A 26,688-nucleotide genomic window follows, 5' to 3' on the forward strand; every position below is an offset into this window, starting at 1 on the left:
AATGCAGATTCCTGGACTCCACCTCCAAAGATTCTGATTCAAGAGTTGTGGAGTGTGCCAAAGAATTTATTTCTCAGTGTTCCATGTGGTTCAGAGGAGGGGCTCCAAGGACCAGTGTCTGGGAACAATCACCCTAGCCCACACCATCTCCTTATACAACCAATCACTGAGAAAGGGCTGCACTGCAAATGTAACACCCAGAGTGTCCCCGATCTCCCGCTTTGACCTGCTGCCCATTATGGGACATATATCTCTGAGCTCTGCCCTCCGTGAGCTCCATAGCTGTCCTTTTCACATATGCACTTCACATCCATTCAGTTCAGCCAGTGTTTATTGGGCGCTTCCTATAGGATAGGCACAGAACCAGGTGCTGCTGTGGGGAACAGAGAAGAGAAGGCTGGGCCTCACCCTCAAGGGGCTCACAGTCTAGTGGAAGAGACACAGGTACTGAAAATACAAGGGAGCATGAGATGAACTCTGTAACAGAGGCAAAACCAGTGGGAAGGCAGGGAACCCAGGCAGATCAAATGCTTGGTGCAGCAGGTGATGCTCTGGTCAGTCCATGGGAGATAAGCAGGATTCGCACAGGTGGAACTGAGCAGAGAAGGAAATTTCAGGCAGGAGAGAAGGTACAGAGGTGGGAAAGAACACTGAATGTTTAAAAGATAGAGGAAGAATGTATGCCTTGACTGAAATAGAGGATACTAATGGGGTAACAGGGAGCTAAAGCTGGAGAAATGTTTTGAGGGCAGATGGCAGAGGAGATCAACTTTGATCTGTAGGTGATGGTAAGTCACCCAAGGTTTCTGAGCCAAGGAGCAACATGATTTCATTTCCTCAATTCTCAGTGCTATAACATGTAATTAACTCTACTTCTGTTAACTTCACTCCATGGCCTTACACCCTCTCTTGATCTCAAAGCAGAAGCTCTGTGGCTACACATACCTTTAGGACTGTACAAGGTTATGATGCAGTAGCCTTAGGCTAGGTAAATTTTTAGCTCACTTACCAGCTTTACACTATGTCCACAGAACAGGAGGGGCAGCCTTCTAGAATCATTTGAGAGTAAGGGTCAGGGCACAAGGAAGGTACTCAACGAACTTTTGTTGCCTAAGCATGGCATGGATAAGCTGCGGAAAAAAATGGGAGCACAAAGAGAAAATGGTAGAGAGATGCAGGTGACAAAATTAGTGTCATCTAAACCAAACCGTTTCCTAGGAGGCTTCTGCTACAACCCACTTCATTGGGTGGGGAGACTCTGCAGTCTGGCTCACTGGGATCAGTAGGTGGTTCTTCTAAGAGCTCTACATCTAGCAGATTCTCTACTGACACCTTCACTAGGATCCTGCTTAACTATGCAGTGAGGAGGGAGAATGGTGCCCACCCCTACCTGGGCTACCCCAGCCTGTAAAGGAATGTGAAGCCACTGCTGTCCAGGTGGACATGGCGATGCTGGTCAGCGAGGGCTCCCCCAGAACCTCCACACTAACCGAAGTGGGTGTCTGGGTGGAGACAGGTGAAGTCACAGCTGGGTTACCCAGGAGAAACGCTCCCGGGGAGTTGGCATGCACCTCTGAGCCCGACCCGGCAGGTCCCCCGCCACTGTTGTTGATGGTCCACAGGTATGGGTGTGGGCTGCAGAAACAGAGAGAGAGAGAGAGAGAGAGAGAGAGAATGGTGATGATACTCCTAGACAGGAGTGCAGTCTGAGAGCGACGCGAGTTAGAAACAGAGGATCTAATCAGGGCTTTATTTCCAGCTCTGACACACACTGGTCCCATTTCCGCAGAGAAGCAGCAAGATGTAGTAGAATAAGCATACAATTAGGTGTCCTGAGACCTGCATTTTGATGCTGGCCCTGCCTCTAGCAAGTTGTTCAGTTTTAACACAGCATTTTATTTCTCTAGGCTTCCTTTGCCGTCTGTGTAAATGGGCAGGGGAGTTGAAAGGATATTTGGGCAGTATCATCTGTGAGTAAGATCTCTCACTGGCCAAGAGAAGTGATGTGGCCTAATAACCAGGACAGAAATCTAGGTTTAAATCCTAGCATTACAGCTTATTAGCTCTGTGACTGTAAACAAATTATTTAATAGATAAGCCTCAGTTTCCTTATCTTCAAGATTTGGAGTGATAATTAAACATATCTTACTAAATATTTTTATGAGGATTGAATAAGAAAATGACTACATGAAATCCAAAATATAGCACTCAGTAAATGGTGGTTGTATAATTAATTCTTCCATTCCAGGTTTCTACCTGTCAATTCTGGTCCCTGGTAGAAAGGCGGGGAACTGGACCACTTTCTTAGACTTTTCTATCCTACATCACTGGGTCACGAACTTGACTGTACATTGAAATCACTTAGCAAATTAAAAACATTTCTGACACTTGGGTTCTACCCCAAGAGATCTGATGTAATTAGTCTGGCATGAAGTATCAGAATTTTTTAAAGCTTTCCTATTGACTGTGATGTGAAGCCAATTTTGCACCTTAACATAGAACCTGGATTAAAATGACAGCAGTCAACAGGCAAAATAACTTCCAGTATTTTCATCATCAGTTTTCAGAGTCCCTACTTTGCTTGATAATAGGCTCATTACCCAATGACAGTACTGAACACATTTTGCTTTTCTCTAGCAAAATATTTAGTCAGCAATGAGTTAAACATGCCACCGATGAAACTAGAGGTAGAAATGCACTCTGCCATATTTCAGATTCCACAGACCTCATTGGACCATATGAAGCCTGCAGAAACCTAGATAGGCCATGGGGGTTGTTGGTTTTTTTAGCCAGCTCAGCTTGCTGGGATTCTGACCCCAATTCCCCAGTTTTCAAAAGAAATTCTTCTACAGTAACAGTCAGAGCCCCTTTCTGAGGCTTCCTGGGCTGATTAAAAAACCATGGGCTCTGAGTTACTTTATTTACTGTCTTAGCTTCAGGCAGTTCTTAATGCCTCTGAGATTTAGTTTCTCCATCAGGAAAATAGGAATTTCAAAAGCAGCCTCATGGATGTCTTTGAATCCTATAAATGACTTACATAAAGGATCTAGTACAGAACTTGGCACATAGTAATTTGTCTAATAGCTTCAAGGACACTCTTTCCCTCACTTCCAATACAGCACCAATAAATGCATTTCCCTGAGGTCCTCTACTCAAGCACTGCCAACAGAAATAAAATGTGAGCCACAAATACGAGGCTAAATTTTCAAGAAGCCACACTTGAGGAAAGAATAAAAAGAAACAAATGAACTTATTATTAATACTATTTTATGTAACCGAAAATATTTAAAATATTATCATTTTTACATGCATCAGTATAAAAAATTATTAAGAATTTATTCTTTATTATCTACTGTCTTTAACATTCTGTGTGTTACAGCCCATCTAGTTTGGACCAGTTGCATTGCAAGAGTCCAGGAGCCAAAGCAGTTTGGGGCTGTTGCCTTAAGAGCACAGCACTAGATCCTCAAGGGCCATAGCAACATCAACATCAAAATCAAGATCACAGTTTACAGCAACATCAGCAACACCTGGAAGCTTGTTAAAAATGCAGAATCTTGGGCCCTAACCCAGACCTATTAATCAGATTGTGCATTTGAGCAACATCCCAGGTGATTCTAATGCACATTAAAGAGTGAGCAGCATTGATGTGAATCAACGTTCTATGACCCTCAAACTTTTTTAGATCTGCAACTCATAAGTCATCTAACATCTACCCCCAAAAAAGATAGGACATCTTTTAATTTTGAATTGCTTTTTGGACCTTCTCAAAAGTCTGCCTAATTATGTTGAACTTAACAAGACATATATATATTGATACAATGTTATTGCTTACAGTACATATTATGCTCTTTTTAATTTTGGTGTTCACCATAACTCTACAGAGTAGCTCATATTATTGCCATGTTACAGATAAGAAAGTTTAAGCTTAGTGAGGCTAAGAAAATTTCCTAAAGTCACAGAGTCAATAAGAAGTGAAACCGGGACTGAAGGCCACATTTGTCAGATTCCAGGCCCCTTTCCTTTCTACTCATCACACCGATTTCCAACAGTCAGAACTGAATGCTGGTCTCTGGTATAAGAGTTATGCCATGGGTCCTACAAGATCCTCTCAGCCCTATTGCCTGGGTTGAGGCCGGGGGGCCCAAAATCTGTCTACCTGTTAGAATGAGTAGCTTGTGAGGATATAGACAATCAAGGGTCTTGAGGTTTCAGTGCATATTTACACTTTTCCCTTTAAATTCCCTGATGCTACCACCATTGTTCACAGTACTTCTTCCTGATTGAGACAAACAATCCCAGGCCACAATATCTTTTCCCTCTTAAAAAAATACCAAAGTTACAAATGAAAAGAGTACAGGACTGAGTAGGTGCTTTCTCATCACACTTTTTCCAGGGGCGAAGAGTTGACCTTGTTATTTTCACTTCTTAGTGGCTTAGAAGTCAGGACAAAAGCTTAGACCAAGGCATTCCAGGAAAAATATATGAATTCGAGGTCCCATGCCAAAAAGTAAACCTTCAAGGACAATGAGCAAGTTGATTGTGTTGGTCTTACCTAGGCCCTGGATTGACTGGTCCGCTGGTGTGGGGTACAGACAGGATGCTGGCGTGGGGTGTGGAGGATAAGGAAGTCCAATTGTCAGCTCCAGAGAAAACTTGCAGATTATTGCTGGAGCTTTCTATCAAATTCACTTTGGGGAAATAACAACAGTTCAATTTATGAAGCATGGAAAATATAAAGATGGTGACCAATGACATTATCCTAGGTCAAAATACAACCATGGCTTGTGCCACATGTGCCAACAGTGTGTTGATACTTTCTGAAGGAAACACGAGGGAGGAACTTAGGTTTATTGAAGTTTATTGAACGTCAACCATATGTCATGTACTGAAAGTGAAAGTTTCTCAGTCATGTCCAACTCTTTGCGACCCAATGAACTATACAGTCCATGGAATTCTCCAGGCCAAAATACTGGAGTGGCTAGTGTTTCCCTTCTCCAGGGGATCTTCCCAACCCAGGGGTCAAACTCAGGTCTCCTGTATTGCAGGCAGATTCTTTACCAGCTGGGTCATGTACTGTTCATCTTTCAATCTTTATAACAACTTCTCACCTCCATTTTATAGATGAGGCTCAGACAAGTGGAATGATTTTCCCTTTTTGACACAGATCTAACTCAGGTCACCATGCTTACATCCCCTTTAAAATGGGCCATGTCATCATCCCCTCAAAACAAGCCTAAGGCCACCAGTGCTTCAGATGAAATTCTGAGGATCAGGACCTATTTTTCTCAGCAACCCCAGGGAGATTTAAACATTTCAGGAATAGTGTCTTCTATGTTTTGAATCTTCATTTGCACAAATAGTGCATATATAATAGAGAGGAAGAAGGGAAAGAAGATGGGAAGGAAGGAGGGGAAAGATAGGAAGAGGATTTCATGTACATCCCTGGCCAAGTCACTCCTTTTCATGGTGTGGCCTTCAGCCTCAACTCCTGCATCCACCATATTGCCTCCCTCCTTCTCCACTCTTCCCAAACCATTCCCAGGTAACCTAGGTTCTCTCCTCCTTCTGTACCTTTGCTCATACCACTCTCTCACATGGAATGCCCTTCATTTCTGCCTGTATCCCATGTCATCCATCTTTCACCCCTGCCCACTCCAACCTTTATCCTTTTCTATTCATTCTTCAAATCTCAACTTAAGCATTAAGCCCTCTGGTAAATCTAGCTGCCCTTTTCTTTCATTCCCATAGCACCGTGGCTTGTGTGCTTTATAGAATGTTTCTCTAACTTTAATGTGCATAAGAATCACCTGGGGATTTTGTTAAACTGCAAACTCTTTCAGAAGGAGAACCTGAGAGTCTACATTTCTAACAAGTTCCTAGGGAATGCTACAGGTCTGAGGACCACATTAAAGTTCTCACTATACTGTATTAGGATTAATTATATATATTTGCATAACCCTAAGATCCTCCAGGGAATAAATTAAACCTTAATCACCTTCCTTACCCCCCTGCTTAGAAGAGTGCCTGGTGCATAGCAAATACTCAGATGTGTTTTGTGTGCTGACCCCAGGAAAGAATCAAGAAGTAAATGAGAACCCTGCTCAGTTTATGATATCATTAAGCTCCATTTTCTCCCTTCCTGGAAGCAGCTTGCTTCAAGGTTCCTGGGAGTAGCCAGCTATGGGGCACAGGGACAGGTAGCTGATGATCAGCAAAGTCATCTGCAGGTACAGAGCTCAGGATGTCCCTGAGGCTGGTATCCTAACACACTCCTCTATCTCCCATACCATGAACTTTACTTGTTTCCTTTAGTGTTAGTGTACCCATATGAGAATAGAATCTCTGTGAGATGATTGGTTCTGTAATCTATTTTGTTCATGGACAAAACCTAGCACAAAGTCAACCCTTGATAAATATTTGCCAAATCAGACCAAAGCCTGGATGTAGGGTGAGCTAGCTTCCCAAAACTTCCTAATGGCTCTCCAATACTGGGCCCAATATTTTCTGGACTGAGCCATGTACTACAACTGTAGAAAAGAGTCATGTGAGGGCAATGAGCTGAGCGTCTTAGAACTCCATGACTTAACTTGGCTTTTAGAGTGCAGCCTGAAACTGCTTAGTACACCAGTGCCCTGGGAGGAGGACTTTCACACCCATTAGAAATTGGGAGACTGGTTGTCTCCCAGCTTTCATAATTATTTGAAATAATTATAAAACACTAATAATGCTATAATGATATAGTCAACTATTAGTATATAAAACATCAAAATTTTAATATATAACAATATTACATATATTAGATAAAATGGATTCTATCTTCAGATATTTACTTCTACTAGTTGTTTATCTACTTCTTACCACCATCCACACCCCCAAGGGTATTGTTAGCAGAATCACACACCTGAGGGAGAATGATTTCTATGCATGTATGCAGAAGGGTAGGGAGCCTGCCGGTGGTGTCCTCGGATGCCAGGATAGTGCTCACAGCCATGGTGGGTGTGGGGAGCAGACAGAGGCAAAGGAGTAGTATACTGGTAATTGGTGTTTCCTGCTGTGCACACTCCATCCGGATTGGAAAAGATCCAGCCTCCCACTGGAAGAGATAAGAGGAAGACACAGAGGAAGACTCTGTGAACTTCCACACCGAAAATCAGGTTACCAGCCACTTCGCATAGTTATATTTCTGAGTGAATGGCAATGTCTACCTGTGTGGAGTTAGATACTACCACCTCCGTTGCTACTTCCCTTCCATGTTAGCAGCAAAGTTGGCTTCTTTGGAGATGGATGACAGGTCCTATCAAGTTTGGAAAATCTCTTAAGAAATGCTGGAATCACAGCTATATAAAATATTATTTGAATGTATAAGTTAATAGAAAATACAAAAGTTAAGTTGCTTCTGACTTAATTGGATTAAAAGTCAGTCCACGAAGGAGATGTCAGATGATATATTAATCATTGATTAATAGCTACTAGGGAATGTTTAATTTGGTTACCCAGAAAGAATGGAGCCCTCCCTGTTTCTGCCAAATGATAAATTATCTTTAGTTCTCACTCCAAGCAAGAGGAGACATGATGCCTCCCATCACCACCCAACAAAGAGGATTCTGAAGGCAAAGAGAGAGGGAGATGGCTAGCACAACTTGATAAGAATCTTGCAAAACATTTTGGAAAACTGCAAAATATTTCACAGAAATGTGTTTGTGAAAGACCATCTCAATTGATGCAGAAAAACCATATGACAAAATTTAACACCCTATCATAATAAAAGCGTTCAATAAAGAATACAGGAAAATTGCCTCAACATAATAAAGGCCATATAGAACAAGCCCACAGTTAACACCATGCTGCTGCTGCTGCTGCTGCTGCTAAGTCGCTTCAGTCCTGTCTGACTCTGTGTGACCCCATAGATGGCAGCCCACCAGACTCCCCTATCCCTGGGATTCTCCAGGCAAGAACCCTGGAGTGGGTTGCCATTTCACCACCATACTCAATGGTAAAAAACTGAAAGCTTTTCCTCCAAGATCATGAGCAGAACAAGAATATCCACTCTTACCATTTCCATTCAGCATCGTACTAGAAGTCCTAGTCAGAGCAATTAGGAATAAAGAAAAAGAAACAAAGAAAAGGCATCCAAATTGGAAACAAAGAAAATTATCTCTGTTCATAGATGACACAATCTTATATGTATAAAATTCTAAATATTCCACAAAAAACTTTTATAATAAACAAATTCAGCAGTTGCAGGATACAAAATCAACACACAAAAATCAGTTGCATTTCTATACACTAACAATGAACAATCCAAAAAGTAACTAAGAAAACAATCCAATTTAGAATAGCACCACAATTAATAAAGCACTTTGGAACAAAATATACCTACAGGGAAAAGACTCGTACACTGAAAACTATAAAATATAGATGAAAGAAATTAAAGAAGATATAAATAAATGGAAAGACATCCTATGTTCATGGATTGAAAGGCTTAATATTATTAAAATGTTCATACTACCAAAAGAAATCTCTATCAAAATCCATAAGACACTTCTGTCAGAAACGTAAAGCAATACTAAAATTCATATAGATTCTCAAAGAACTCCAAATAGAACAATCTTGAGAAATAAAAATAAAGCTGGAGGCCTCACAGTTCCTGATTTCAAAACACATTACAAACCTACAATACTGTAAATAGTATGTGCTCAGTTGCCCATTTGTGTCTGATTCTTTGCAACCCCATGGACTGTAGCCTGCCAGGCTCCTCTGTCCATGGAATTTTCCAGGCAAGAATACTGGAGTCAGTTGCCATTTCCTACTTCAGGGGATCTTCCTGACCAGGGATCGAACCCAGTCTCCTGTGTCTCCTGCACTGGCAGGCAGATAGCTTACCACTGAACTACCTGGGAAGCCCCCTAATTAGTATGGTGCTGGTATAAAGACATATAGACCAATGGAAGAAAAGAGAGCCTATAGATAAACACCACTTATATAGTCAAATAATCTTCAACAAGGGTGCCAAGAAAGGATAGTCTCTTCAACGAACAGTATTAGGAAAACTGGATATCCACATGCAAAAGCAATAAATTAAACTCATATTACACCATATAAAAATTTTAACTTTAAATGAATAAATGTAAGACCTATAAAACTCCTAGAAGAAATGCAGGGGAAAACTTCATGAAATTGGATTTGGCGATGATTTCTTAGATATGACACCAAAAGCATGGACAACAAAAGCAAAAATAGACAAACTATTTCAAACTTTAAAACTTCTGCACAGCAAAAGAAACAACTAACAGAGTGAAAGGGAAATCTATAGGATGGAAGAGAATATTGGCAAACTATAAAACTATAAAAGGGATTAGCATCTAGAATATGTAAAGATCTCTTATAACTCAACAATAAAACAACAAAAATCCTAATTAAAACAAGCAAAGGACTTGAACAGACATTTCTTCAAAGATATACAAAAAGCCAATATGTATATGAAAAGATGTTCCACATCATTATTCATTAGCAAAATGCAAAACACAAATCGAAACAAGATATCACCTCGTACTATTAGGATGGCCATTATCCAAAAAAGATTAGGAAATAATAAGTGTTGGCAAGAATGTGGAGAAATTAGAACCCTTGTGAACTGTTCATGGGGATGTAAAATGGTGCAATTGGCATGGAAAACACTATGGAGTTTCCTTAAAAAATTAAAAATAGAAGTACTGCATGATCCACCAATTCCATTTCTGGCTATATACCCAGGAGAATTAAAGACATTTGCAGATTCATATTCATTGCAGCATTATTCACAGTTGCCAAGAGGTGTAAGTAAGCTAAATGACCATCAGCAGATTATGGGATAGGCAAATTTGGTATATACATGCAAGTGAATATTATTTCAGCCTTAAAAAGAAGGAAATCCTATCGTATGGTACTATATGGGTGAGCCTTGAGGAACATTAGGATAAACAGAAGCAGCCAGTCATAAAATATATATATATATATATTGCATTATTCCTCATACTAGGTATCTAAAGGCTATGGATATAGAGGTATAGAGTAGAACGGTGGTGGCCAAGGGTTTTGTTGGGAGGGAGGTGTGAAGAGATGAAGTTTGGTGAGTACATGTAGTTTTAACATGCAGGAATTGGGGTGGAGGGGGCAAGCAGGTGGTTCTGGGAATCTTTTGCACCAAAATGTGCATGTGATTTGACAATATTGTACTATACATACAACTCTAGTGAAGGTGCATTTTATACTGTGGTTTTAAGCCACAATAAAAAATGTAGTTAGTATTATGAGGAAAAGGCTTTACTTCAAGTGAATTCACGGGAAAGGACAGAGAGGCCGTAGAACAAGAAACACATTCTTTCGCCAACCAGCTCTCAACTGAGGGGCCCACAGATAAAGATTCAGACAGGACCAGAAATGTTCCTTAAGAATATTGACTAGGGATTGTCACCAGGGCTTTTGTGATATGGAACTAGAACTTTTATTAAAACCATTTGCTTAATACTTCTTAAGTATAAGTAAACAAATTATACAGAATTCATATTACAAAACGTAGGTCAGTCATTCTTAATAAATCATTTTGTTATCTTCATTTTCTCTTTGTTGTATAGACATGTGGCTCAAGGGATCACTATCTGAATGACAGAATCAAGATTCAGGTGCTCAGTAAGCAAAGCCAGGCAGAACTAGACTTCTGTTGTGAAGTTTGCCACATATAAGGATGTTTACCGAGAAGGTTGCAACACATGAACTTGAAACAGTGTGGTTCCACATGTGATCCCATCCTATACAAAATAGCTTTTCATTCCAGGTCAGTTAAAAAGTGCTTTTCTTGGATAAATTGTTAGAAATGTACCATCTTCCACAACTGAATCAGGAAGAAATAGAAAATATGAACAAACTGATTACCAATAATGAAATTTAATCAGTAATCAAAAAACTCCCAACAAACAAAAGTTGAATTCTACCAAATGTTTTAAGAAGTAAACATCTATCCTTCTCAAACTATCCCAAAAACTGAAGAGGAAGGAATGCTTCTGAATGCATTCCATGAGGCCAGCATCACCGTGATACCAAAACCAGACAACAGCACCACAAAAAGAAAGTCACAAAACAAAACAAAAGATAACATTGCACCACGATTTACAATAGCCAAGGAAATGAAGCAAGTCAAGTGACCACCAAGAGATAAATGAATAAATAAGGTGTGTGTGTGTATATATATATATACACACACACACACACACACACACACACACACATACAGTGGAATATTATTCAGCCATAAAAAATAATCATGCCATTTTCAAAATCACGGATGGACTTAGAGGGTATTATACTAAGTGAAATAAGTCAGGTAAAAAAGATAAATACCATATGATTTCACTTATATGTGGAATCTAAAAAACAAGCCACATGAACAAATATAACAAAACAGAACAGACTCATAGAGAACAAACAAGTAGTTACCAGACGGTGGGGAGGAAATAAATAGGTGAGGGAGATTAAGAGGTACAAAATTCCAGTCACAAATGAGTCATGAGGATGAAATGTGCAGTATGGGGAATATAGTCAATAATATTGTAATAACTTTTTATGGTGACAGATGGTAACTAGACAAAGAAAAAAAAAGACTCCTAAGAAAAGGGTTTTTTTAAGTTATTTTCTGAGAGTTGTTTCTCTTTATGTGGCTATACTGCCACTTCTGCAATGAAAAATGCATCGAACTTTAGGGGAAGGAGGGAGTAAAGAATTTCATAGCTGGAAAACTGTAGAAGGGATCTTAGCAAACCATTATACTCTGAATTAAAGGGTATCTCAGACACTGATGCTACTGACCTTGGATTACTGCTGCAGCTTTAGAGGGCTTGCTCCACTGTGGAGCCTCCTCTCTGTTCTGAGACATGGAGAGGGTGGCACCCTATCAGGTACATCCAGTCTACCTGCAGAATTCCAGGTATATGACTCCACTAATACTGTAGTTTTCCAGTCAACAAATACAGAAGTTTCCTCATGTGCAAAGCTGTGGCCTTCCTGAGGCGTGGCAATGGTGATAAACTCAAAAACCAGAAAGTACTAAGAACAAGGAAACCCCAAAGCAGGAGTGGAGTGTCAGGGTAGAACCTATAGCCAGAATGCACTTTTATGAGCTCTTTGGCCTCCCTGACACAAAAATGGGAGTCAAAGAAATTCACTATTTCCATTTTTGTCTCCTGCCTTGGATTTGTATACACTCCCCCAGGAGCAGTGGTTCTCTCTGGGAGTTCTTGAAAGGGCATATACTTGTCTTGAGTGGGAGAAATAACCGTTGGGTCTTGATAGAATATTGGGAACAAGCCTGAAGCAGTCATGACAGGTAAAAAGTCTGAGTGTGGTGGAGATGCTCCTAGTGTAGCCCCAGGCCCCTCCTATCCAGGGTTCACCCAACTCACAGTGAGAATAGGTCACATGCTGGCTCTCAGACATAGCTTCTGGAATATCCTTGAGGTGGTTCCTGAAAGAGCAATGAAAGTGCACCATAGCTGTCCAGCTTACCATTCATATCCAGCATCAAGTACACCCAAGATTGTCTTTGGAGAGCAATAAATTTCTCAAAATAAGAAAATCAAACACTTTTTTCCCCTCAAACTACTATCTTTGCCCCATTCTCCTTCTCCTACTTTATGTTCTTATGCAATTGCTCTTTGAATTGCAACTTTATAGTCAATCCAATTTACCTTATTTACACCTATCACTATGTAGCTTGATCTTACTGATTTGTGGTCAGTGTTTCTGCTTGCTAAAATTCAAGCAATGATTACAGCAGCTAAGATTTGCATAGGACTTCAGGGCACAGTCGCATCTGTGATATGCTAGGTCCACCAATTATCCTGTGATAGAATATTACTACATGCTTTCGCAGATTTAGAAAGTGGGTCCCAGAAAAGCAAATTGACTTATGCAAGTCAGGAAATGGTAAAGCTAGGACTCAAAGCCAGGATCTCTCTCTCTCAAAGTCCTAAATATTTTTATTATATGACTTTTCTTATCTGAAAAAAGGTATTTCTTCTACATCATCAAAATTAAGTCAAATATTGACAGGACAGATCCCTGTGACACACTATTATAAATACCTGTCCATTAGTCTAGAGCCTTTATGATGAAAAAGAAAGATTAGACAGTTATAGGAATTAGTGTAAAGATTTGAAACAGAAACAACAAAATCTCAACACTTCAAAGGAAATCATTCACAACCCCCAGAAGTCTTTGACTTAAAGACATGAGCCTCTCACCTTTATGAATTACTCACCTTTCCTAGGTGAAATCTAGCTTTAAAAAATTTATTGAAATCGTACTACTCAGATAACTGTGGTAAAGGAAGATTGAAATTTAAATCACTTAGTTTTTTTTTAATATGATTATATTAGTTTTAAGAATCTACCATAAGATAGGGCAGATAAAACATGGCCAGTTCCAGGTCCTCCTGTTGTTTAGCTGCTAAGTCGTGTCCAACTCCTTGTGACCCCATGGACTGTAGCCCACGAGGCTCCTCTGTGCATGGGATTTCCCAGGCAAGAATACTGGAGTTGGTTGTCATTTCCTTCTCCAAGGGATCTTCCTGACTCAGGGATCAAATCACATTTCCTGCATTGGCAGGCGAATTATTTAACACTGAGCCACCTGGGAAGCCCCAGGTTCTCCTGGACCCCTATTATAAAGGACAAGTAATTATAAATTTGTTTTATCTTGCTGATTTTGTTGGACACTGAATTAAATATTAAAAACATGTTTCTATCAAAGGTAATGCAAATGCCACTAGTTAGTTCCTTCCAAGATTATTATAAACTTCATATTTGCAAAGATCATAAGATTTCCCTGAAATTTCTCTACTCACCTTTCCTTGGCATCCAAGAAGGCCTTGGCAAAAGGGTTGTACTTGATTTTGAGAGCTGTTATCTTGCATTTACAAAGACAAGTAGTGTTAGTGAAAGGAGAATATGCGTGGGGAACAGAACACTTTATCTTCACCCGTGAATTTCTGTAAAACCAGAATAATTCTCCTCTTTTTTTCTCCTCTCCATGTTTCTTTGCTTCCTTCTGCACAAAATCACTATTGCACTGTCCAACAAGCAACGTTTTATTGTCACATATGGTGAAAATGGCAAATGCAGTATAAAGTGAGCAAAGAAACGACAAAGCAACAAAATTGCACAAACCTGAGGTGCTAAATCTAGCATTTATTCTATTATTCATTTTTTTCAACAGTAATTGAACACCCACCATCTGTCAGTTACTTTTCTTGTCACTGGGACACAAAGGAGAGGATACTGATGAACACCTGTCTCTAGACTCTCGAGTACAGACTAGAATCAACTCCCTGACCTCTTAAATAATCACTTACCCTTTGGGCCATGTTTACACACACGCACACACACACACAAACTATCAATTCCACCTATTGTCACCCTTTATCTCTCCTGGGCTTAGCCTGCTTCATTTTCCTTAGAGCCATCTGACCAAATATGTATTTATCATTTTTATCTCTTCTCACCGGGATATAAGTGCCTTGAGTACAGTGCAGTATTACCAGCATGTAGGAAAACATCCAGCCTGTAGTAATACCCAACAAATATTTGCTGAATAAAAGAAGATTTTTGGCTCCCTCATCCACCCCTGTACCCATTCTCAGGGTGAATTTACATTGGCAGAGATACGTTGTCAGGAGACAGAGGCTCCGAGGTTAGAGTTTCCCAGGTTTGATTCCCTTGGGGCATGTCCAAGACCAGAATTACAGCATCAGGCTAGTAGCCTGTTGAAAACATAGCCTTAGCCTTGCTACTAGTTCAGAGGGAAACCTCCAGCATGTGTCCAGGAAAATCTGAGCACTTAGCGAGAGGGCAACCAGATGACAGGTTCCACCTGCCATGGACTAAGAGAGCAGGCAGCACGTCAGTGGATAAGGGACATTGTCCAGAGAACAGAGGAGGTCAGGATGTAGCCCCCAACTCCTCCCCACTTTCTGAAGTTGCAAAAGCCCACTCAACCTTCATAAACCCAGAGGCCATCCTACAGAGAGTAAAAGGGGATGAAAGGCAATCTGAGAAACAAAATGCATCAGCCTATAAAAACAGAACAGTTTTTGAGGGCCTGTTTAAATTTTCAGATATTTGGTTAATTTTTCTTTCCACTGACCTGCTAAAGGGCTCGGCTGAGAGGCCAGATTAGTTATAGAAAAGAAATTACATTTCCCTGCACATCATCTGTAGGCACTAAGGCAGTAGTTTCCAAACCTGGATGATCATCAGAATCCTTTAAGAAGGCTCTTAAAACCAGATTCTGGGTATTCTCCCTGGAGATTCTGACTCAGTTAGCTGGATGGGAGCCTAAAAATCTTAAGCTTCCAAATAAAGAAATGCAAATTAAAGCCACAGTAAGATACCATTTTTTCTACCCTGTTGAATTATCAAAGCTGAAAATGTAGGTAATCACCAATGTTGAGATTGGTGTGGGAATTATAAATGGATATGCTCTTTGGAGGGAGGCAATGGGGCTTTGTCTATCACAGTTCTAAACATACACTCTCCTTAACAGAAAAATTCCATTTCTGAGTGCTTAATATTCTTTGCAGTGTTATTTATCATAGAAAATAAAACAACTGGAAATGACCTAAACATCATTTAGGTGGGAAACTGATTGCCTGAAATACAGTGTATCCTCTGCAATAATTTCAGAAAAGGAGATAAATCCTAATCCAATTTACATAGAAAGATATTCATAATGTACTCTTAAATACAGGGGGTGGGGAGAAATTTCATACTAATATGAACATGAGCCAATTTGTGTGAGGAAATCTATACACTGTGCATATTTATAAATGAACAGACTATGCGTGGGAAAAAAGCACACTCTAAGCTATTATTTGTAGTGTCCCTGGGGTGTAGGATTCACAAAATAGGGAAAGAGTAAATTTTTACCTCTAACTTTTCATTTCATTGTATATACTTCCATACTAGTTGTTTATCATGTGAAGTTTTTTTAAATAAACATGTATAATTACCATTAAAAAATTTTTTTTAAGGGTGGAGGAGGGATGAACTGGGAATTTAGGCTTAAATGCAAACTATTAAATACATAGAATGGAAAAACACCAAGATCCTTCTGTATAGAATGGGGAACTATATTCAATATTCTGAGATAAACCATAAAAAAAGAATACGTATATATCTATGTATAACTGAATCACTTTGCTGTACAGCAGAAAATAAAAACATTGTAAATCAACTATACTTCAATTTTTAATCTTTCAAAGTTTAAGCAAAAAGAATCCAACCGATCAGGTATCCTGGTGACCAGCAGTCCTGGAAACTCCTATAGTATGTGGATGAACCAAAAAAATTTTGCTCCCACAGAGTTTACGGAGGCCAAATGCTGGCTCCTCAGCTGTAACCCATCAGAGTGGCCCAAGTTAGGCAGGAAAAGATCTACATATGGCCCCAAAAGAGCTAACAAGTGGGACAGATAGTATAACACAAACCCAAAGAGGGTGCACGATTGGATCAATTCCCACAGACTTGCTTTAGAGCAGGAGAGATGCCTAGCTCTGTCAGGTCAAGGGCCTGGAAACAAAGATCCTGCATTTCTGCTGGTTTTATTACAACGCACCACTGTGCCTTACTGGCACCAGGAGAAGAAACACTGGTGGAGCTTTGCAAGCAGGGAGAAGGAGGTGGAAAGTGATTACCACACTGTTCAACTTTGTCTCTACCGAGTCTTTCTGAGTATATCTGAATGTTAGCAAACCTACCTTTCATCCAAGTTTGGTCATAGCAATAAAAGCACCACTCCCTAGTCCCACTACACTCCCCCAGGTGACATTTACACATACATACACACACACACTCACCTCCTCGTTCTGATAGGCAGTCACAGCTATGAACTGGGTTTCAGGGAAGGAGCAGTTCATCACCATTCGATGGGCATCTCCAACACGCACTATGTGAACCTGGGGTTCATATTTATGCAGAGAATTCAACATTATCTGTTTAGGTGGAAGAAGAGAGAGGACACACAAAGCCTGAGGCATCACAGGTTACAGATGACCCAGCACCTCTGATTAGTCCTAAGGTTAACATTTAGGGCCACACACATTGATCCCCAGTCATCTGAGCTGCCACTGTCTCTCTGAGAAATTATTGAAGGGAGATTTTTTAGAAACTCTTAAGGAGAATAACTTTGGAGCTGCTTATATGAGGGTGACTAAGTACATACACACATAAGAGGGTGAAGAGTGGGTTGCCAGAGAAGAGCTGGTCTAAAGAGTATTCAGTTTTCTGCCAAAATCCTGGCTTCCTTTTTTTTTTCCTCCTGTTTTCAGCACAACGGTATGAATTTTGCTCTGTTAAAACATACTGTTTTTCTTCCTATGAGAAAGTGTGTTAGTGTTAGTAGCTCAGTCATGTCTGAATCTTTGCAACCAATCTAGCCCACCAACCTCCTCTGTCCATGGAATTCTCCAGGCAATAATACTGGAAAGGGTTGTCATTCCCTTCTCCAGGGGATCTTCCTGATCCAGGGATCAAACCTGGGTCTTCTGAATCACAGGCAGATTCTTTACCATCGGAGCCCCCAGGGAAGCCCCCTAGTAAGAAATCCTAATTGTCTCAAAATCCTGACAAAGGGCTGAATTACCTAAAAAGTAATGATAGCTGACATCTGCTGGTTATTTAACATCCACTCTTTGTGATTCAAATCAAAGGTTTATTCAAAGTCTCCTGTTGTGAAAACTGGGAGAGAATAATAGTTTACTTTTCAATTTCCTGATTCAATAAAGAACTGGAAACTTCTGAATATTGCAGAGACTTAGGAAGATGACTTACCATTCTTAAAACAAGAACCCCTACATCCCAGCTGGATTAGCACAGAGATCAGAGAAGGGGTAAAATGTCTAAGGGCTTATGAGACTGACCAAAGTGAAATCTGGGGGAATAAGACCTCTTCTCCCAACTGTGTCTAATCCCCCCAAACAGTCTACATTTTATAAAGCAAATAACAACCTTGCACAGCACACTAGTATGCACAATCCTACCAGAGAAAACAAAAGAGTAAAAAGCCTCAAAATCTTGTTTACTCTAATTGGAGACCTTAAATAAAACCCTCCTTATTTAAGGTTTGTTTGGATTCTTTTTCTGAAAACCCAAAGCTGATTCAATATTCTATTGATAATTATCATAATGCCCAAGTGGAGGGAGCAATTATTTCATTTAGGAGCAGCTTTTTATCAAGATGCCACTTACACCAGAAAAAAAAAAGGGAGAGGGAATAACAAAACCCTGGTACCCACAAACATCTCCCTCCCAGGCTTGGTAAAAAGCACCGCACACAAGGCAAAACTCTGAAAGGCCCCTGATGATTAAGTAAACTACTGCACTCTCTCACTCTCTCTTAACATCAGGAAGTCCATTAAAAACTGAAAGCACCAATTAAGAGCTGTTTATTCCTGTTCACATTTGGACTCCGGGGAATAATTGGCTTCTGTGAGAGAAGAGGTCGGTGAGGACCCCCTAATTGCCTAAATGCACCCTCGATATTTCTTGATGAGTGTTGTGGGGCAGCCGGGTGGCCAGGCTACCGAGCATACCTGCCCACCTCCGTTGAGCTTATTGGTCAGCTTCACTTTGCTGAAGGAGATGGGTGCCTTCATCCAGTGGGCACCGAAGTTGGGGGAGTCTGGGTGGATGTAGACACAGCTGTGGCTGGAGACCTCTGGCTTGCCTGCAGGCACCCATTCTCCATTGACGTACTTCCAGCGATGACTGTCCGTTGGGACAAAGTCCAGAAGGAGTGAGTACATGGCATTGGGGTCCAGCCCTGTGATGCTAATCTTTAGGACTGGGAACATCCGTCTAAAAGAAAAGGCAGAAATTGAGCCAAAGAAGGATATTAGAATGTTAGGAACATTCTAATATGTCCAGTCCTCTCTCTGCTCAGAGGAGACTGTCCTTGGACGGCTCTGGTGATGCAGAAAATGCACAGGGGAAGCCAAATAAAGAGGGGCCAGGCCAGCAGCCTCAAACTCAGTCAAGCCTCTTTTTACCAATGTATTTTATATTGAGGTTTTACTTTCAAATGTTATGCTCTGTTTTCAAGTCTGAAAATCACTGATCTAGTCATTCGACTAGAATGAAATTCCTCCTGAAACTTGAGGTATTATAGACAGGCGGGTGCCAGGTCTTCACAGAGCTTCCTTCAAAGGCTTTTTCTCAGCATACATCAGGTTTTCACACTATTGCCACAGAGCAGACCTTCTCTGTAACAGAAAACAGTTCTAAATAATAGTAACAGTGTTAATACAGAAAACATGGTTTGTGGTAAAGGCAGTGAAGCGGACCCTTAACTCTACATATTTAGACCAGTTCCTTCCCTGCAGGGGTTGTTAGAGGCTTTAATGCACCTGCATGCACTTTGAGAAGGGTGAGGGATTCCGCATTCTGCACTTGTGTACCAGGGCAACCATCTTCTCACTGAGCATCTTGTGGGAATTTGTGTTCAAGAAATACACTTTGAGGACTTCCCTGGTGGTCCAGTGGTTAAGAATCTGCCTGCCAATGCAGGGGACATGGGTTCAGTCCCTGGTCTGGGAAGATTCTACATGCTATAGGGCAACTAGGCCCATGAGCCACAATTACTGAAGCCTGCATGCTATAGAGCCCTCAAACCGCAAGCAGAGAGTAGCCCCAACTCACCACAACTAGAGAAAATGTGCACCCAGCAACAAAGACCCAGTGCAGCCAAAAACAAATGAATAATTTCTTTTTAAAGGAAGATGTATACATTAAGACATGATGATCTGGATTTCTTGGTCCTTCTCCCACCCTCTGGGGTGTTCCCAGGTGGTTCAGTGGTAAAGAATCTGCCTGCCAATGCAGGAGACGTGGGTTTGATCCCTGGGTTGGGAAGATCCCCTGGAGAAGAAAATGGCAACCTACTCCAATATTCTTGCCTGGGAAATCCCATGGCCAGAGGAGCCTAGTTGGCTACAGTCCACAGGGCCCTAAAAGAGTCGGACACGATGTAGAGATTAAACAGCTGCAGCAGCAGCTCCTACGCTCTAAGAAAATACCAGCAAGCTTACTGTCACAAATATTTGGAGAAGCCATCTTACCTGGCTTCTGATTCTCTTTAGCTTATTTTTCCTTCACCAAGCTTTCTAAGTTGCTCAAATCTCCTCAAAAGACCTAGTTTCCATACAGACACCCCTACCACCTCCTGATTGCCCCAGAAGCTATCTTTTTTGTCAATACATCTTTGAAAATCTGAGTCCCCAAGTTGAGAAGCTAACAAACTAGGGTCCAAAAACTTGCTACTCAAAGTGGTTCATGACTCAGCAGCAGAAGTAATCAGAAATGCGGCAGCTCAGACCTAACTCCAGACATACACAATCAAAATCTGTGCTTTTCAAAATCTCCAGTTAAGTCACCAGAACTTTAAAGCTTAAAATGTACTGGTCTAGGGTATCTTTAGCTTTTAAGATAGCAACTAAGGAGACATCCAAGGGAGTAAGGGGAGTCACTTGGAGGATTTGTGCTTCTATTAAGGTTGGGAAGAGAATAAAAAGGGGAAAACTGAGTATGTCCACTGCTAAAAGAAGGAGTCCAAGGATGCCAGGTATGGAAACATTAAAAGCATAATGGGTATAGATGAGGGACTGGAGGGTCACCAAGAGAATCCTCCTGTACCCAGTAGTGCCTAGTTTTGAAATAACGTACAATAAGAACTGTCACATATGGAAAGTGAAGAAATTGAGCAACAGATAATAAGGGCTGGATCTAGAGATGGACTCAAGCCATCCAGGCTCCTCAGTCTTCTGAGCTTAAATTGCATGGGCTCCCTGAATACTCTGGACAGACAGGATATTTTTCCCCTTGGCTCATCCACCTCATCAATACTTCCTTCCAACTCTTTGCTGGGTCCTATTCCAACTTAGTCCTCCAGCTGTGTATGAATAACGGGGATCTGTTTTCAGCAGCCGCTCTTTTCTAAATGCCCTGCCTTAGAGACTACTTCAAAACTCATGACAGAAGACAAAGAACCTGGGGGAGTTTACACCAACCAAGGTTTATACCCTGGAATGGCTCCTAGCAAGCATTTAATAGATAGTAAATAGATAGTACCTTTGAGTACTAGAGGCTGGGTGAGTGAGATAATGAAAATGAAGCTTGGTGAGTTTAAGTAAACCAACTTAAGTCCATGTATTCAGGAAGAGTACAAGTTAACACCTAACAAACTGAACTATAACCTACATTTGAAATCATTCCTCATACTCACTAGATGGCTATAATAATAATAATAATAAAAGGTGAATAACAGCAAGCATAGAGAAATTGGAGCGCTCATACATTGCTGGTGGAATACACAATGGACCAGCCACTCTGGAAAAAAAGTGGGTCTTGTAATTCCTCTAACAAATTAAAATACAGAGTTACCATATGACCCTGTAATTCCATGCCTAGGTGTTATGTGCATGAGTAATGAAAACATACACCCATGTAAAAACTTATATACAGACATTCATAGTGGCATTATTCATTACAGTTGAAAATCGGGAACAACCCACATGTCCAATATGAGTGAATAAATAAAATGAAGTATATTTATACAGTGAAATGCTATTTGTCAATAAAAATGCTACAACACAGATGAAACATGAAGACATTATGGTATACTTTAAACAAGTTTTTTGGATTGTACAGTATGTAAATTATCAAAATAAAGCTGTTAACAAAAAAAGTAAATAAAGAAAAAGAAGTAAAGAAGCATCCTGGTTCTTAGAAGAACACATGTAAAACATGGTAGGACCATTTGTTGCTTTAATCTCTAATACTTCATTTGCTGAGAATTTTATCATTATTTTTCTTTTTTATCACTACAGAAATGAACTGAGATGCTATGTATTTTTATCTTCTTTATACCAATGATGTCATAAATGTCACCAAAGTGAATAAATGTCAACTTGCCCAAAGTCTTATAACTAGCACCCTGCCTCCAAGCCAAGTTCAGCACCTCCTGCTCTCCTCTGCCTCTTTCTCTAGCCTCGCAAGGACTGGGATGTGCTATCTCTTTACTTGGGGGCAACACTCATGACCAGGCTGTTTTCAGGGATGAGCTGCACTTCTTTGATCTTTTCTCCCTTTTCTTCCAAGGGAAATCTTTTCTCCCTTTTATTCCATCTCTGTGGCTAACCACAGAGACGGCCAAGAATCTTTGAGAAGCTGAGAAATATGTAAACCAATCCGTATATCAGAGAGAGAGAAGCAAATGTAGTAGGGAATACAAGCACTGCCCAAAACCATACTTGAGGAACCACACATGCTTAGGCTTGGCCATGAACTCTGTATTGTTTAGCTATGAGGCTAGTTTCTCAGTTTTTATTTCTGTTACAGGGGATCTTGAGAGCCAGCACTGCTGAAAGAGGCTGTGAGGACTGAGATCTATCGGAAGAAAGAGGGCAGACAAGGCAGATTTCCTAGGTGGGGAAACAGCAGAGATGGTTAAAGGCAAAAATCAGGAAGTAAACCCCTCCTCTTTCCCACCACAGAATTTTAATAATCATAAAGCATTCATCAGCGTTTTGGAGCGTGTGTGTATGCAGACACATGGGGCATGGATGTTTAGACTTATATGAAGATGAGAGAAGGAGCAAGAAATCAAAGTAGCCTGGTTAGAGGCTGCTAAGTCTCTTCAGTTGTGTCCAACTCTGTGCGACCCTAGAGACGGCAGCCCACGAGGCTCCCCCGTCCCTGGGATTCTCCAGGCAAGAACACTGGAGTGGGTTGCCATTTCCTTCTCCAATGCAGGAAAGTGAAAAGTGAGAGTGAAGTCGCTCAGTCGTGTCTGACCCTTAGCAACCCCATGGACTGCAGCCCACCAGGCTCCTCCGTCCATGGGATTTTCCAGGCAAGAGTACTGGAGTGGGTTGCAATTGCCTTCTCCATGGTTAGAGGCAGATCACACAAAAACATATGATCCTCATAAACTGCAATTGTAAGCTTCAGAGAAAAATCTCCATAGACTACAGGGACATGGAAAATTTTTTCCTGATGTACAACATTGGTTTTCTCTGTTCTTGCACCACTATACCTTCAGGGCCCTCATTGCGTCCCACTATGAGCATTAGCTCATCGAACCAACATCTCTAAATCACTGGGAAGTTCAACTTAGTGATCCTAACATTTTATGATAACAAATGGATACACCAATTACATCAGAAATTCTTCCAATTTATTAAAATCTTCTCAAGGCAAATTTAATCTGAATGAAATCAAATTATTCAACTTCATGGAAATACACATGAAATATAGCTTTTCCCCCTAAGGCAAATATGTTACTGTATAGAAAACAAAAGTTACAAGAGATTTCACTTATTTGCCACTGAAATCTGAAATAAATCTTTTTGTGCAACCTAAAATACAAGTTCCTAGCTTAAAGGATGGAGATGAAAAGAAGTATTTACAAGCCGATGCACTAGAGATGATTCAAATGATTCTAAGGAGGTATTATAATTGTTATTGTTATGTCTGAAAGGCTATTGAATATCAATAACTAAGCATTTTCAATAAAAAAGGAGGGGAAGAAAAGAGAGCAGAGAGAAAAGAAACGGTAAAACAGCATGAGGAAGGGACAGGAGAAGGAGAATGAAGAACCATCATAATCCCAGTTTCTGAGGCTAATTCACTATTTTTCAGGGGAAATCTCTACTACTTCTGATCAATGTCAGAAGCAAGCCTCCTATTTATGCATATAAATAGATGTCCATTTGAAAATGAGTCCTTTAATTCATCATCCCATCTATGCTATTTTAAAACTTGCTATTACACAGGACAATTATGCTCAGGAGTACAGGAGATATCTGATTAACCCCATCAAAGATTTAGAAAAGTCAGAAAGTTAACTGACTACAGGGACAGGAGGGTAACATGAATGAAAAGGGCCAAGACTAGGTATTAACTACCAGGAATGTTCTTTCCAGGGAAGGGCCACAGTTCCATCTGCCTTAGGCTCAGGAGTTGGTATGAAAGGTAAGGATGGGGCATCTGGAGGAGACATTTGGGTCTACTGACAGAGGAAAATAGGTCAAAAGCAGTGATACAAGGTTAGGAGAAAAAAGAGGGAACAGAGAGATGAAGAGGAGAATAAAGAAGACAGCAAAACAAGAAAGATGTGCCTATATCAAGAACAGGAAAGTGTTGCTAACAGTTTATTCTGAGAAACTAAACAGACTGCAAGTAATTCCAGATCACACTCATCCGTTACCAACTGCATTAATTTCTTAGAGATTTGTCTTCCCTTCTTTATCTGAAATACAAAGGGAACTATCTCCTGGCAAAATCTTGACCACGGGGGGTTCAGAGATCCTAAGAAAAGATTTAAGTCACTGAGGAGGTAAAATGTCAGCAGGACCTCCACAGAAAATAAGAATAATCACATTGACCATAATTAGACTTTTTCTACAGAGAATAATTTTCACATAGTTAATGAGTTTAAATACGTGAAGACTTCTCAACTTTAAATATGGAGAAAATTATATAGGTGCAAAAAAGCAAGAGAAAGCTCTTCTAAAATTGTAAAAGAACATATCAATATGACATAGTATTAAGTTGAATTTTATAATGGTTTTCAAAATTTTTATTTATTCCTCATTCAAATATATGGACTGTATTTTTACTTGATTATTATACTTATTTTAATATCATATATGACCACTTTGACAGCCAAATAAATAGTATGAGGCTAAGTATTAGTGTAACTAAAAGAATACTAAACAGAATGGTCTACCTGTCATCAGATATCATAAAACTTTTAAAATTGTATCATACTCATCTTTAAAAGGAAAGAAAGTATATCCAGTTTTAGGAATTAGGGATAATTCTTTGAAGTTACAAACATGTTTTCTATTTCTTTTTACAGAATATAATGTGTCAATACAGATCAAAAGTAAGAATAGGTGAAATTATAATTAAAATTATTTAAAATAACAAATTCTATATATGAAATAAATATGGGACCCATTTAGAGAGAGAAAATATAAGTATCAAGCAAGATTGATATTCCTGCTACTATTAGTAATCACAATTTATTGAAAGGCCATTATCTCTAGAACAATTTTTATTTACAAAGCACTGTAATGTCACACAACAAAACTCTAGTTCATAATTTTACCAGATAGAATGGTTCATTCTCTATGCCATGCATTTTATTCAGAAATGGAAAAGTGAGAAGTCAGGAATGAAAGTGTTTTTCACAAGGACAAAAGCCTGCCAGAATGTCAGCTAGCTTGGATTTTTCTCTCATTGGAAAACAGAATTTCTCTCAAAGGTCACAATCTTTGAGATTGTGCTGAAGCTAACCATATTGAAAATACCTTTCAATGTACTTTTTTGACCATGTGAACAGAAAGATCAGTATCACATTAATATTGGGAGCTGTTTGGCAAAGCTTGGGAGCAATACTTTCTAAATATTTTTATCTCCTTTACTAAACAGAAACCCCTAATATTACCTTAGACAGTCACTTGGCAGAAATAGATTTAATATAATCCAAGAAATGCCAACAGAGACTCCATTTCAGTTAATCCCTAATTTGTTGCAATGAAAACACAGAAGGCATCTTCTCTTTTCTCAGTCAGTATATTATGGTTTCATTAACTATTACTGCAATGGCTTTCATACTGTCACAGACACACACAGTTTCAAATGAACACTCACCACAAACACACAGGAAGAAGCAAGTGTAGTAATAGGAAGTGAGATTAAATTTGCCTTTTAGCCTCTGAATCTTCAGCTTGTCAGAAATGTCTCGCAAGTTTGCTATACTTCAGACAAAATCACCCAGCTTCCAGATAAAGTTGCCTTTTATTTTATCTTATCTGAATGGAATTGGGGTTCAAAGAATAGTTATCTGCTCCAGGATGTACAGTCAGTCAAAAATTAACATTATTTTCTGACATTTGAGTGCATTTCCCAAACCCACGGGACATGCCCCCCTTTACAGTAATTTCAAAGTATTTCTTCACTTAAAATGCAGGCAAAACAGGTGGCTTCATCCTCCACTTCTCTAACGATCTCAGAGAAATTAATTAAGTTGGCTGGGGGAAAGCCGTAGGAGACTGTCCTCGGGAGTGTTTAATCAGACCCTGCTACCTCTGAGTGAAGAGCTGTAACCTTTTCTATGTTCGAGGGGCCTTGCCTCCCTTGCCAAGCCCCGCCAGCCCAAGTAGAGCCACAGATAATCTCACCTGCCGTTCTTGGTCACGATCATTTCGTTAGTGACTTCCTTGAACCTCTGCCAGAGAGGGGCATCCTCCAGAATGATCTGAAGTTGCTTCTCTGTAGGGTCGCCTTTTTCCCTCCCTGCCTGAAGCTCACTTTCCACCACATTGAGCAGACGAGAAACAGTTCCATCACAGGTCTTCTGAGTGTCCAACTCACTCATGGCCACAGGCCCCTCTCAAACTTTGCTGAGAAACGGTAGTTACTTTGCCGGCTTCCACCTCTTTCCTCCTGTCACTTGCCTGCTTTTCAAATCCAGCTGGACAGTGCCTGGGAAGCTGGGGAAGAGATGCCTAGTCTCTTGCCTAAGCTCCTAGCATGACACCCTGAAAGTCTACAAATTATACCACCAACCTGTTAAGCTTTAGTTGGGGGTGGG

General features: G+C 40.2%; 1 protein-coding gene across 5 annotated transcripts; it reads right to left on the minus strand.

Moving 5' to 3' along the window:
* Positions 1-313: 313 nt before the first annotated feature.
* TBX19 (T-box transcription factor 19) lies at positions 314-26,688 on the minus strand. Of its 5 annotated transcripts, XM_070782178.1 has the most exons (10): positions 26,276-26,688; positions 18,623-18,887; positions 16,889-17,023; positions 13,880-13,941; positions 12,438-12,499; positions 6,905-7,138; positions 4,556-4,691; positions 1,491-1,635; positions 1,010-1,130; positions 314-594 (listed from the first exon to the last, which is right to left on the minus strand). In XM_070782178.1, the coding sequence occupies exons 1-9, from the start codon at positions 26,470-26,472 to the stop codon at positions 1,056-1,058; spliced, it is 1,311 nt and encodes a 436-aa protein (XP_070638279.1). In that variant the 5' UTR covers positions 26,473-26,688; the 3' UTR covers positions 314-594; positions 1,010-1,055. The 5 variants fall into 5 exon arrangements, with proteins under 5 accessions (XP_070638279.1, XP_070638274.1, XP_070638265.1 ...); XM_070782173.1 differs by having other exon boundaries at positions 314-1,130; XM_070782164.1 differs by having other exon boundaries at positions 314-1,635.

The sequence above is a fragment of the Bos indicus genome, chromosome 3, assembly GCF_029378745.1.
Source record: "Bos indicus isolate NIAB-ARS_2022 breed Sahiwal x Tharparkar chromosome 3, NIAB-ARS_B.indTharparkar_mat_pri_1.0, whole genome shotgun sequence".
In the NCBI taxonomy this organism is placed as follows: Eukaryota; Metazoa; Chordata; class Mammalia; order Artiodactyla; family Bovidae; genus Bos; species Bos indicus.

Bases quoted from the DNA above. Each gene is read 5' to 3' on its own strand.
- TBX19 (XM_070782164.1), bottom strand. From the start codon at position 26,472: ATGAGTGAGTTGGACACTCAGAAGACCTGTGATGGAACTGTTTCTCGT. The intron at 18,888-26,275 runs GTGAGATTATCT...CTTTTCTTTTAG, and splicing joins ATCGTGACCAAGAACGGCAG to ACGGATGTTCCCAGTCCTAA. The intron at 17,024-18,622 runs GTATGCTCGGTA...CCACCTAAACAG, and splicing joins AGCTCAACGGAGGTGGGCAG to ATAATGTTGAATTCTCTGCA.